This window comes from Chrysemys picta, chromosome 11 (assembly GCF_011386835.1).
Source record: "Chrysemys picta bellii isolate R12L10 chromosome 11, ASM1138683v2, whole genome shotgun sequence".
Taxonomy (NCBI): Eukaryota; Metazoa; Chordata; order Testudines; family Emydidae; genus Chrysemys; species Chrysemys picta.
The window spans coordinates 39,060,341-39,074,032 of NC_088801.1; the positions used below are offsets into that span (position 1 = coordinate 39,060,341).

At 42.6% G+C, this 13,692-nt stretch overlaps 1 protein-coding gene across 5 annotated transcripts in view; it reads right to left on the reverse strand.

Annotated features, from left to right (window-relative positions):
• Window positions 1-13,692, reverse strand: part of TLK1 (tousled like kinase 1) — a 163,477-nt gene that overhangs the window by 82,989 nt on the left and 66,796 nt on the right. For all 5 annotated transcript variants that reach the window (XR_010591303.1, XR_010591304.1, XM_065560762.1 and 2 more), the window contains exon 3: window positions 11,816-11,887. Coding sequence is in view for 3 of the 5 variants with exons in the window: in XM_065560762.1 (XP_065416834.1) it covers window positions 11,816-11,887 (72 nt within the window). In the remaining 2 variants the exon portion in view is untranslated. The remainder of the gene's footprint in view (window positions 1-11,815; window positions 11,888-13,692) is intronic.

Below are 13,692 nucleotides of genomic sequence, written 5' to 3' on the forward strand. Positions count from 1 at the left end.
TGTAGTTTTAAATTAGATAATAAGGTCTTATGGTCAAAGTCTGCTTTTTTACTATATTTGTACACTGCCCAGCTGAAAGGGGCCCAAGTCCGAGCCAACAGCTCTGGGCACTACTGACTTCCATATACTGCACCGTTTTGATATAAGAATAAAAGTTTGTCAAAGCTATTTTCAAAATGTATCTTTCTACAGGAACACAGTGCTTACAAATGTTTCTCTACATGATGTTTGTTGAGCGATACACTGTTATCTTAAGTTATGTTCAGTCTAAACATTTAATGAACATTCTGTGAACAAAGCAAGTTAATGTTAAGTGATAAATTGACAAGATTTAACCAAGTATTGATGACATTAAAAAGTAATCTTTTCCTCTCATCCATCCTTCTCTGCTTTCAGTTTAATTGGAAAATAGTTAAGTGATTTTATTATCAAATGTTATTCAATTATTAGCATTTTAATATAGCATCTTAAATAGCCAATGTAAATGCCGAGTATAATTTTAAAACTGTACAGCCTTTACAACTATTAAATATGTCTACACAATCATTTTAAATTTCCCCAAAAGTTAGTTATTCTGCAATTGTAAAAGATCAGCTCTCTCATCTATAAACCTCTGTAGGAATTTAAATTTCATTTTGAAAAAATCAAAACTCCAATAATTTGTAGAAAAAATATTTCATTTTCTTTTAACCTTTTTCATTTCTTTTGTTTAGTTTAACCTTAAACTGCAAACAGTATTAGCACTCTAATAAGATGTCTAAAATTATACTGGAGGTAATTTTCACTTTTGGTAAATACAGTATTCATATGATAATGCACAATGCATATGCAAAACTCGGGCATATCAGTTCAAATCACCACAAAATGTTTTCCAGAAACCAATCAGCACCTTTCTTCTTCTAATGGAACCATATGAATTACAACAAATTCAAGAGCTCTGGAGCTGGGAAATATCTGGTGAACACTCCCCAAATAACAAAGCTGTCTTCACTTACAAACTTCAGCAAAACTTACAAACAAGAAAAAACATTTTTAGAAGTTCTCCAATGTCAGATTCCAGAACTATGAAGAAAAACACAAAGCTGACATGTTGCCAAGAGCCCTATACTTTATGTCAGAGGTGAGCAAACTATGGCCCGCAGGCCACATCCGGCCCGCAGGACCCTCCTGCCCTGTTCCTGAGCTCCTGGCCTGGGAGGCTAGCCCCGGACCCCTCCCCTGCAGCCTAAGTTCACTGCGCCGCCGGCGCAATGCTCTGGGCGGCAGGGCTTCAAGCTCCTAGGGCAGCGCAGCTGCAGAGCAGCGGCCTGTCCCGGTGCTCCGGGCAGTGTGGCTGTAGCGCCGCTAGGCACCGGTGCTCCAGGCAGCACAGTAAGGGGGCAGGGAGTGGGGGGGTTGGATAGAGGGCAGGAGAGTTCGGGGTGGTAGTCAGGGGGCAGGGGTGTGGATAGGGGGCAGGGCGGTCAGGGGGCAGGGAGTGTTGAATGGAGGCAGGAGTCCCCAGGGGGCAGTCAGGAAGGAGAGGGTGGATTGGATGGGGTGGCGTGGGGCAGTCAGGGGACAGGGAGAAGGGGTGGTCAGATGGAGCATGGGTCCCGGGGGGCAGGCAGGAAGGAGAGGAGGGGTTGAATGGGGCGGCAGGGGCAGTCAGGGATGGACGTTCCAGGGGCGGTTGGGGGGATTGGATGGGGCAGGAGTCCTGGGGGGCCTGTCAGGGGACAAGAAGCAGGGAGGGTCAGATAGGAGGTGGGGGCCAGGCCACGCCTGGCTGTTTGGGGAGGCATAGCCTCCCCTAACCGGCCCTCCATACAATTTCTGAAACCCGATGTGGCCCTCAGGCCAAAAAGTTTGCCCGCCCCTGCTTTATATGGTTCAGGTCCTGGTTTACCTGTATATTTTGTGATTTACCACTTGTTTCTATCTTGGCTTGATAGTTTTTAATTTTGGCCTTTATATTTCCTTTTATAAAACGTATTCATTTGTAATAGTCTGCCTCTAAAAGAATTACTCTCTCTTTCCAAAATCGTGGGTTAAGATAGAAATACAGGTCTATATAAATATTTTATATCTACTTACAGAACGATTCATAGTAGCACATAGAATTTTTTCAAAGAAAAAAAGTGGAAAACCACCAATTTGTACTATGTGTCTCTTAAGTATGTAATGTCTTTCCCTCTCTATAGCAAATAAGTACAAGAAATACAGCATTTTCTAAGGTGTCTTTACATTGTCGCACCAAATCTGCAATCTGATTTGCATGGGTGGAATCCAACCAAAATTAGCTGAGGTCCACCCATGCAGATCAGAACCTATATCTGCAAAGCTTTTCTATTAAAATTCTGCCATTCCAAAATCCCAGGTTTTAATACTAGTATTAGTGACCTAGAAAAATGATTATTTCTAAATTCTACTATGTTTTCTGCATCCTTGTCTGGCACACAAAACAAGAGATAAAAGTATCTCATGCATTGAGAAATTAAAAAATATCAAATAAAGATTTATTTTTATATACCACATTATCACTAACAAAGCATAGCGTGATTGCATCAGTACTGCATTACAGTTTGATAATAAACTAACATTCTCACTACAGAAACTAATGTTAGTGTTGTATTTCTAATCAAGATCTAAATTTCTACATTATTTTTCAAAATCTGTTGCAATACAGCTAAGGTCTCAACACCACAAAGGGAAGCCCGGCTCACCTTATAAATATATCTTCAGGCTCCTACTGTACCTTTCATATGACAAATTGTTTACCATAACAGACTCTCTATTATGACACCATTTCAAAAATTGTTGTATGTAACATTAAAAGTTTAAATTTATTCTGTTAAAAGATTACATTTAGTGTGAAAACAAACCAGATGTTATTTAAAGGAGTAAAATGCTACAGTCTCTCATTATCATATCTGGCATAACTACAAACCCTTTGAAGAGAATAGAACACCTTTTGAAAAATGGGTCAAGAAAGCACATTCTTTTATTTAGTGCCACAATTTTTCTGATTGCTCATTGAAAATGTAAAGACATCCTCCACTTAATTTTTTTAATGAAATCATCACAGCTGCAAAAAATAAAGCCATGGCATGGCAGAATTCCAGAAATCATCTTTCAGCGAACATGGAAGGAACCTGCAGCAGGAGACATAACGTAGTGAATAGTTCTGCTTAGGGCCCTTTAAAAAATTTTTTAAATGTGTGGTTGCTGAATTTTGGGGGCTCTTTTGTTACTTGTGGTTAAGAATCCAATATACAAAGATACTTTACAATTTAGAAATAATCACCCCAGCCTCGGAAATATGGCCTTGTGGTTAAGGCACTGTACTTTGTGTCAGAAGATCTGGGTTGAATTCCCAGTTCTGGCACAGACTTCCTGTGTCCTTGGATAAATCACTTATTCTTTGTAGCTCAGTTCCCTATATGTAAATTGAGGATAATGGACCTTCCTACTTCTCAAGAGTGTTCTGAGGATAAATTCATCAGTGTTTGGGAGGCATTCAAATAATCTATGGCAGGGGTTCTCAAACTTCATTGCACCGCGACACCCTTCTGACAACAAAAATTACTACACGACCCCAGGAGGGTTGTGGGGGCCAAAGTTTGAGCCCCACTAGCCAGGGTGGTAGGGGGACCGAAGCCTCAGGGCTTCAGCCCTGGGAGGGAGTGGGGGCATGTAACCTGAGCCCCACTGCTCAGGGCTGAAGCCCTCGGGCGTTGGCTTCAACCGCGGGCCCCAGCAAGTCTAAGGCCAGCCCTGGCGACCCCATTAAAACATGGTCGTGATCCACTTTGGGGTCCCAACCCACAGTTTGAGAACCACTGATCTACGGTGATGGATGTCATACAAGATCCTAGATCAGAGGTTCCCAAACTGTGGTATGTGAGATATCTCTGTGGGGGTACACAGGAGGAATTGCGTAATGGTGGATTGTATTTTACTTATTGCATTTTCATAATAGGCTACTGAGACAAAGCTTTAAAACTCTGTGGAAATTTATTATATAAAATATGGTAGTTAATTTACTTCAAGACGTACCAATAAGAACAGATACACAGAGACACTGATGTACAGAGCCCTCACCTCCAATCACCGTACAGCGCAGGTTTAGTTGCCCAGCAACTGTCCAGTCTAACTGAGCTCAGAACTTAGGGGGGGGTTTCGGTTGTATATGTCACACTATAACTATATCTGTATGTAACAGTGAAATATGAACAGATGGCTAAAGACCAGTAGTGTTAAGAAAAACAAAGTATCAGTGATGAGAAGGGTAGAGCTATGTGGGCAGCTGGTAGATCTGGAAGGGGGCACTCAATAAGAAAAGTTTGGGAAACTCTGACCTAGATAATAGGCAGTACCCTGATATAGGACCATATTTTTCTTTCACAGAATTGCAACAATGTAGCATAATTTCCAGCGTGTAATGGAACACTTCCACTGTCATCTCCCTTAACTTCCAACCTACACCACCGCAATACTGTTCAAAGAGAGTTCCCAGGGAGCACCATTAATTTCTTTGTATACTGTTACTAGTTATCCAAGTAGTGCTATTAAAAAGTTAATTATGCATTTCTACATCTAGCAGTAACACTAAATTGCTTTCTAGAATTTTTCTACAAATTTCCTTCAAGATTAACTAGAAAGAGGTAAACAGATTATTGAAAATTTTTTAAAATTTCTACTTGAAAAACAGAGATACTACCCAAGTAGATCATGCTCCATGTCTCAGACAATGCAAGATCTTCAACATGCACTTATAGTTAGAAAAGAAATTTTAAAATAGCAACTTCTTACCTATCAGATTTGGTCGTGGCATACATTCAAAAGTTTTTCTGCTGTCTCTTTTTTTTTTTTTTTTACTTACATTGTTACTACTTTTTACACTTTTTAGCACTTAAGAACCAATACTGCTTTGGGAGGATGAACTCTAGTCTACTGGTGAATCACCAAAAGAGCTGTTAATTAAGTATCAGCTGGAGGGTCAAACTGGGCCTAGATCTTAAATTAAACCTGTATAGCCCAATTATAGACAATGTCCCAGAGATTCTCTGACTAGTTATGATGCACAAGCCAGAATGAACACAGATGAACTTTCAGACACAACGTTGAGTTTGCACAGCTGTCAGTTAGAAAAACGGCTCTCTAACTGAAAGTTGGGCGATTTTTGCTTATCAGTACTCTGGAAGTTACACAATCTCTCTCGGGGGATTCAAACAAAATAAAGATCAGAGCTAGATCTATGCCACCCTCTAATTCTATCTAACCAGATACAATACTGCCTTCAGATTGTAATGCCATATCTTTCTCCTTTGCCAAAAAGATGGACAAACCCCGCCCCCCCCCCCGCCCAGAATTAAGACTTTTCTCTTAAGTGGACTGCCACAGCAGAAAAGTGACAGTTTTGTTCTTGTGAAAAAAACAAATAAAAAGAATAGGCAGTCACACCCTTCTGGCCAAGAAAATCATCTATTTATTAATGCCAAGAAAATGCACCCAGGAAGGACAAGATACAACATTTATCTGGGTAGCAGAATTATTCAAAGGGGGTGAACAAACAAACGTCAGATTTAGGATCCACATCCTCTTTGTGACTGATAAACTTAATATCAGACAGCCATCTTGGGGAACCTGTTTTGCAATTGACACACACTTACTAGACAACAGAAATAAGCTTCAGCAGCTTAGGCAGAATCTTAGCTCTCTACCTTATTAATTATAAAAACATAGTTCCTTAAGGGTTAAGTCACCTGGACATGATGAAACTCCTCCTAAAATGAAAGCACTCCTCGCTAACCAGCAATACTTCTAATTAGCAATACTAATTAACACAGCTTGTGACAACAATTCAGAGTAAGCAAACTATCATTCCAGCCAAAGAGTTCAAGATACCCATATTTAGGTCTAGTGCATATTAGATACAGGACTTGTCTAGACTTGCCCGGATTACAGTAACTCCTCGATTATGTTCCTGAAAAATGTGACTTTAAGCAAAACGATGTTAAGCAAATCCAATTTCCCCATAAGAATTAATGTAAATAGGGGAGGTTAGGTTCCAAGGAAATTTTTTTCACCAAAGACACTACACGCACACACACAGTATAAGTTTTAAACAAACAATTTAATACTGTACACAGCAATGATGATTGTGAAGCTTGGTTGAGGTGGCGAAGTCAGGGGGTGGGATATTTCCCAGGGAATGCCTTACTGCTAAACGATGAACTAGCACTCAGCTGAGCCCTCAAGGGCTAACACATTGTTGTTAATGTAGCCCCTCACTCTAAAAGGCAGCACAAATGGAGGGAGGGGAGACAGCATGGCAGAGAGAGAGAGAGAGAGAGAGAGAGAGAGAGAGAGAGAGAGAGAGAGATGGATGTGCATTGCCCCTTTAAGTACACTAACCCCTCTTTAATTACACTGCCTTTTTAAGTTATATCAGCAAGTTGAGACAGCAGCTGCTGTGAGCAAGCTCCCTCTATCCTGAGCCCTGTCATGTCCTCCCTCACTCTATGGAGATGGGGTAAGCAGGGAGGGGTAGGAGAACGGGGGAGGGGGGCATCCTGACATTAGCCCCTCTGTATCCCCCCTGCACAGCAAGCAGGAAGCTCCCAGGAGCAGCTCCAAGGTAGAGGGCAGGAGCAGCACATGGCAGTGGTGGGAGGGACAGCCGAACTGCCAGCAATTGATAGCCTGCTGGGCGGGGCTGCCGCACAGGGAACTTGCAGGAGTGGGGAGCTGATGGGGGGCTTCCGGTCAACCCTGGTTCCAAGCCCCCACCAGCTAGCTCCAATGGGCTGCTCTTTCTGCAAGCAGTAAACAAAGCAGGCAGCTGCCAAACAACGTTATAAGGGAGCATTGCACAACTTCAAACGAGCATGTTCTCTAACTGATCAGCAACCTAACAACAAAACAACGTTAACTGGGAGAACTTTAAGCGAGGTGTTACTGTATAGCCATCGGTATAGCTACGCAGTGCAATATCTGGTGTAGATGGTCAAAGCCTGCTGTTTGCAGCAGGCAAGCCTACCCATATTAAAGATGGGATGAGCTCCAGTGATGCAAATAGTGGCTTTGCTTGTCCAGTTTAAGGGTTATACCAGTGCAGTCAAACTAATGGCAGGCCAATTATGGCTGTAATCAGGACAAATTTCCAGTCGAGACAAGGTGGAACTTATGCAGCATCCTGCAACCTAATACATGTCTGAACCTTTGTGTACCCTGAAAGAGGAGGTTATACCTGTAACTGGAGGTTCTTCGAGATGTGTGGTGCCTACCTGTATTCCACTGTGAGTTAGACATGCACATCATGTGCCCAGAATCGGAGAACTTTGAAAATAGTGTCTGTTAGTCTGTGCATGCACCCAGGCTCACCTCATGCTTCTGATCAAGGCAATAGAGGGCAGGGCAGATCAATCACCTCTTCAGTTCCTTCTCCACCATGAATCAGAAAGATCCAAAGCAGAAGGGAAGGAGGGCAGGTAGTGGAATACAGATAGGGATCATACATTTCAACAAACCTCCAGTTATAGGTAATTAACCTCTTCTTCGAGTAATGGTCCCTATTGTAGTCCACTGTCGGTGATTGACAAGCAATACCTAAGTAGGAGGAGGGTGCGAGGATCAGGACAGTAGGGTCGAGCAGAGGACCGCTGTTCCAAAGGAGGCATCAGCAGCCGAGTCCTGCACCAGGGCGTAATGTTTTAAAAATGCGTGGATGGAACTCCACATAGCAGCTTTACAGATATCTAGGAGGGTACATCCTGAAGAGATGCCATGGGTGCTGCGCTCTGTGGACTGAGTTCATACCCCTGTAGGGGGAGAAAGTTTCAAGAGCTGACAGAGTACAATGCATCCAGATACCCATTTAGAAATTCTCTGGGTGGAGATGGCACGCCCCCAACACTCTCTGTTATGGCAATAAACAGTCTCCAGGACATCCTGATAGGTCTTGTTCTCTTCAGGTAAAAGGCCAAAGCTCATTGCACATTGAGGGAGTGGAGTCTACGTTCTTCTACAGGAGTGTGAGGTTTCAAAAAGAATACAAGTTAAATGAATGGATTAATTAAGGTGAAACTGTAACTACTTTAGGGATAAATTTGGGGTGTGGGTGTAAGGAAACTGTCTTTGCCGGTGACAGGGGGTCCCGGGTCTTGTGAGGAGCTGGAGATGGTGGTACCAATGGAACACGGCATGGAGCCAGTGGAGCCCAACATTTCTGGGACTTAAGACGTACTGAGTCCTCATAGGCAGAAAAATCAGACATCCCATCCACCAGCTTTGAAGTGGACTTAGAGGAAGACTTAGTCCCATGCTTATGACAGTGTTTCCTAACTTCTCAACTAGGCCCCGTCACAGGATCTGTGGGGGTGGATTCTCCAGCACCGGAGGCGGACTTTGCAGCAGGAGGCGTACACCTTGCTGATTCAGGATGATATATGGGGGAGTTCCCTGGCCTCGGTCTGATTGGGGTCTCATGGCCATCTCCAGGAGATACTTGTGGAGGCGAAGTGCCCACTCTCTCAGGTACAACTGGGGAAAGAATGGCAAACACTCTACTGAGCCACAATGTAAGCTTCCTCCAGGCAGTAGAGAGAGCACTGATGGTCGTCACTGAACAAGAAGGATTGCGGGCAGGAGATGCATAGTTTGAAGCACGGAATTCTGAGCATAGTCCGGTACCTGAACATTGGAACGAGGAAAGGAGGGGGAAGGGGGGGAGGCTGTAATCTGATTCTACTCTAAAACTATTAAAACTACTAATCACTAGGTTTATTTAAGAAATAATAAAACTATTTGCAACTGCTGTGTGGTAAATCCAGTAGGGAGCCTCGAAGGGCCTAGTACAACCCCATCACAAGGCCCAATTAAAAAAGCACAGATTAACTGCTCATTGGAGCACATGGTGCACAAGGGACCCACTAATGCTTACCAAATGCGAATTTACTATAAGAGAAGGGTCCATCACTTGCACTGCAGATTTTCTCTGGAAAAGGGAATCCCCAGTGAGTCAGAGCCCTCTGCCACACTCTTCTCAAGTGTGAGGGTCCATACACCTACACTAATATAAGATGGGCGACAGAGAGCCAGATAGCCAAACAGCACATGGCGCAACAATGTCCTTTCCAGTGCTTTGTGTCTCTCTCCATTAATGGCAACTGACTGACCCCACACTTGGTCAGAATGTCAGAAGCCCACTAACCGTTAGTGATATGCAGTATGTTTTCACAGTGATTCAAGGCAAAAACTGGACAGGGTCAGATGAGGCGACAGCTGAACTAGCAGTGTTGGAATAATTCTGAACATTGATTTGTCATTTTTATAGGGCTAATGAGCCAGCAGCAGAAAGAGCTTATGTTTGAAATTACAGACTAAAAGGGCTGAAATTGTTCAGTACCTCACTTCATATGTGAAAAAATATAAGCTGTTTCTAATTTGAGCGATATTAAAAAACATTCAAAGCATGACAGGTTCAAATTTATCCTGCTCTTCTCCACCCTTTTATATCTCATTTACAAAGTCCATGTAATTTTTATATAGGTATTCCTCCCAACATGAAAAAACCTACAATTTTTCCTAGAAAACACTTTTTGGGGGAAAATGATGCCAGAAACCCAGAAACTCATCCTTACAATAAGAAAACTAGTTTGCACACCACACAAAAAGAAAAAAAATAAAGGTGGTAAAAATTTTCATTTCAAATGCTATAGATATTATGAACTGAGGGAAAAGGGTTTTAGAAGTGGAAAATGATCTAATGTCTGATCTTTGATCACATTTCTATATTTCCTCAGAATAAATACTGGCAAACTAATTAAGTTTTAAGAGTATTTATACAGCTACAATTAAACAGTGGCTAAGGAGGTTTCCCTGTGCTAGTGAAAGTTTTACTGCCTTAAGGTAAAAATTTAGCAAGCTATACACACCATTCTTAGTTCCAATATGAATTTATCATCATTAAGGATACAACAATCATGTAGGTTACGGATTCCATGACTTTCCAGAACTTCCAGGACTTCTGGGGCAGGACCAGAACAGTTGACCGGTGACCAGTCCCAGGGCCGCCAGAACAGCTGACCGATCCCTCACCCGCTGGAGCAGCAGCTTGGATTGGGTCAGTCCCTCTGGGGCTGTAGCAGCAGCGGTCAGTGCTCTGTTTGTCCCTATACCCCCCAAGGTATTTTTAATAAAAATCAGGGACAGGTTGCAGACTTCCGTGAATATTTGTTTATTGCCTGTGACCTGTCCCTGACTTTTACTAAAAATACCTGTGACAGAATTTTAATTTTAATCATCATGCAGCATAGCTATATATCAAGTCTTGGGGCGAGAGTCTAATCCTCATACCGTCCTCCTGGTGGTAAAAGGGCTGAAGTAGTATGCAAGTGCTCTAAAGGGGGAATTTTCCTGGTGCAGGCATTGTGAAGACCACTACTTTGAACCCTCCCTTCACACACCCCACTTGTGAGTCCTAGCATATGGGCATGTCAATGACAGGGCCACAGCACTCAGAGTTATGCAGTTTCTGAGTTCAGAACTCCAACCCCATGGGAAACCCAAGGAAATTGTTGTAACTCAGACAGATCCCCCAGAGCCGTTCGAGTTATGCCAGGGGCCTCACCTGGCCAAAGCATCCCAGGATCAGGAGGGCACAAAGGTGGTTTAAAAGTGGTCTTAATCTTCCCCCCAGCTGCTCTTAGAGGCATAGCACAGAATCTTTCCCTTTTTTTCTAACAGGCCTGAGATAAAATACAGTTTATTTTATATATATAAGTTAACCTTTCATGATACAATGCAGAACCAACATAAGCTAAAAAGTGAAAATGCTCTGAACACAGGTCCAAAGGAGCTTTTCACAGGATGGCTGGCCCCACTAAATGAAGCAGGGTCCAGCTCCCCTGTGCCAGAACAGGTGCCCCCAGTTTGGCCAATTAGAGAGCCAGGCAGCACATGGTACTATAAAAAACTAGGAGATCTGAGGGAGGAAGAGGGAGACCTAGTGAGTTAAGGCTGCCTGTCAGCAGACTCCCTGGAAGGAGGAAGGAATTATCAAGGAAGCCAAGGAAGGGATTAGCCTGCTGACTATCAGAAGTCAAAGCAGTGCCAGGAAGCTGAAAAGGGCTGAGGGCTCGGAAGCCCATGGAAAAGCTAGCCAGCTATCCTTCCTGGGCGAGAGAGCCATGGTCAGAAAAGGCTGGAGAGGGCTGAAGGCAGCAGAGGAGGTTCCTGCTGGCGCTCAAAACCAGAGAGCTGAAGCGAGAGAAGGCTGAAGGCTGACACCCCAGGCATGGTTAAGAACACCAGGGCTGTGCTCGAGACCCAGGACACAGTGAGGGACACTGGGGTTGCACTGGATAGCCAGGGCGCTGACGAGGGATGCTGGGGCTCTATTTGATGTACTGTGTGGAGACAGGCCTGAAACTGTAGAACGTAGTGTTGGAACTTGTTTTCTTATGGTTTATGTGCATGGAACTGTATTTATACTTTGGAAGACTGTTTGGACTATTTCTGGAACTACAAAAGGGGAAACTAAGGCAGGCGTGTCTGTCATGCTGCGGCCAACTGCAGGAGGGCACTCCAAGCAGGACGCCCCATGACAGCACTTTTATGAAGTCTTACCCTACATATCTCCATCTCAAAAAAATTAGTTTGGTCCAAAGGTGTAACAAATTTTAGCTTTTACCACGACATGCACTTTTTTATCTTATTGTATACATACAAATATTATATTTTCTTTAAGCAGCTTACATATAAAATATCAACTGCATTAGAACATATTATAAGTATTTTGTTTGCATTAAAATATTGTAAACATACATACCTCCGATTCTTTATCACTTAGAGATCCCAAGCTTCCAAAACTGTGATTAGAACTTTCATTATTTGTTGAGGCCTATTGAGAAAAATAATATATCACACACTATGTTCAGATTTATAAAACAGCTAATAAATTACAGTATTTGCAGTTATGCAAAGTAAGGGTAATCAAATTTCATGCTTCAAGACAAAGTGCTCAACTGCAGAGACCATATGACCTGCAAGCAGAATACCAGATTTGATGGACAAATGGTGTGCTCCAGCACAGTAAATTCTATGTTCTTAATTGCTTCTAAAGCTATTCTGAACAATGTAGTTTGCTACCAAAATTGGAAAGGAAACAACTGTACATACATATCCTCTCTGAAAAGAATGCACAAACACAATTTACAGGATAGACCACTAACTCATGAAACAGTCACGCCAATATAACAGCCGTAAGGAAAACACTTAAATGATTAAGAGGTTATGGATGAGGAAGTGTCTACACTAGAGAGCTTACAGCAACACAGTTGTACCAATGAAGCTGCATGGCTATAAGATCTCTCATGTAGCAGCTCTATGCCAACGGGAGAGAGTTCTCCCATCAACACAATTAAACCACCCCCAACAAGCGGCAGAAGCTATGTCTGTGGGGGAAGCTTGCCCACCGACATAGCTCTGTGCGCACTACCCCTTATGCCGGCAAAACTTATGTTACTCGAGGTGTTTTTTTTCACACCCCTGAGTGACATAAGTTTTGCCAACGTAAGTGGTAGTGTAGACATGGCCCAAGAAGTATGTCAGATACAGAATCAAGTTATCATTTTGAAGGGCTTTCCTTAAAAAACACACCTCTAGAATGAGCCACATTCCTCCAGCCTTATTTTAGACCAGCAAAGTATCTGATAGATACTTCTTGAAAGCTGTGACTCCAGAGGATGCATTTATATACCCACTAATGCTAGTAGATTTGAAGAGAGAGTTAGCAATTCTTTCTTTTTGTAAGGAATGTAGCCTTCTTGTCTGAGATTAGGATTCTGACAGGATAAAAAAAAAAAAACAAACCCATGTGGCTATTAGATAGCTTTTAACACTAGGAACCTTATCTTACCTTAGACCTTAGTTCCTCCAGTGCCACTAACATCAGGCAGCCCAATTCTTCTACTGATTATGATCTCTCACTAGGTCTGGTACTTCTTCCCAGGTGATTGCCAGTGCATTCGATATCCTCTGTCACTGTCTTCTACTAGTTCTTCCCTGACTTACTTAATTTTCTTTTTTTCTCCCTTCTTTAACCAATTCAACACTTGCTTAGCATGTCTCCCATCTTAAATACAATGCACATGTCACAACCACCTGAGGCTTCTTTCTTTGGTATGTTCTAGAATGTCCTGCTCTGTCAGTTCCCATACCCTCACATTTGTTATTATGTTTTTCCATGAAATGTATAGAATCTTTCCCAGTCATCTGTGATGGGCAGCCTCCAATCTCTTTTTGTTAGCCACCGTCATTGGCCAACTCTCTGCTCCATACTGTAATGTTCTCAGTACAATTGCAAGATATAATCTGACCTTTAGTTTGGTGTGGAGACCTCTGTTTGACCAGATGTTGTTCATCTTTCCAAAAGTGATGTCTGCTTTTCCTAATCGCATATGAATATCCTTATCGTAGCCACCATCAAATGTCATCACATTGCCCAGATAGCAGAACTCTTCTACCTGTTCAATACCTTTTCCCTCCACTTGCACTTTTGCACCTGTTGTCTGGCTTTCTACCTTCATGATCTTGGTTTTCTTTAATTCCAATCCAATTTTTGCTGCTTCCTATTCTACCTCTGACGTAAGAACAACCATTCAGTTCCACATCATACTTAGTAAAGCAATGTTGCTGGCAAAATCA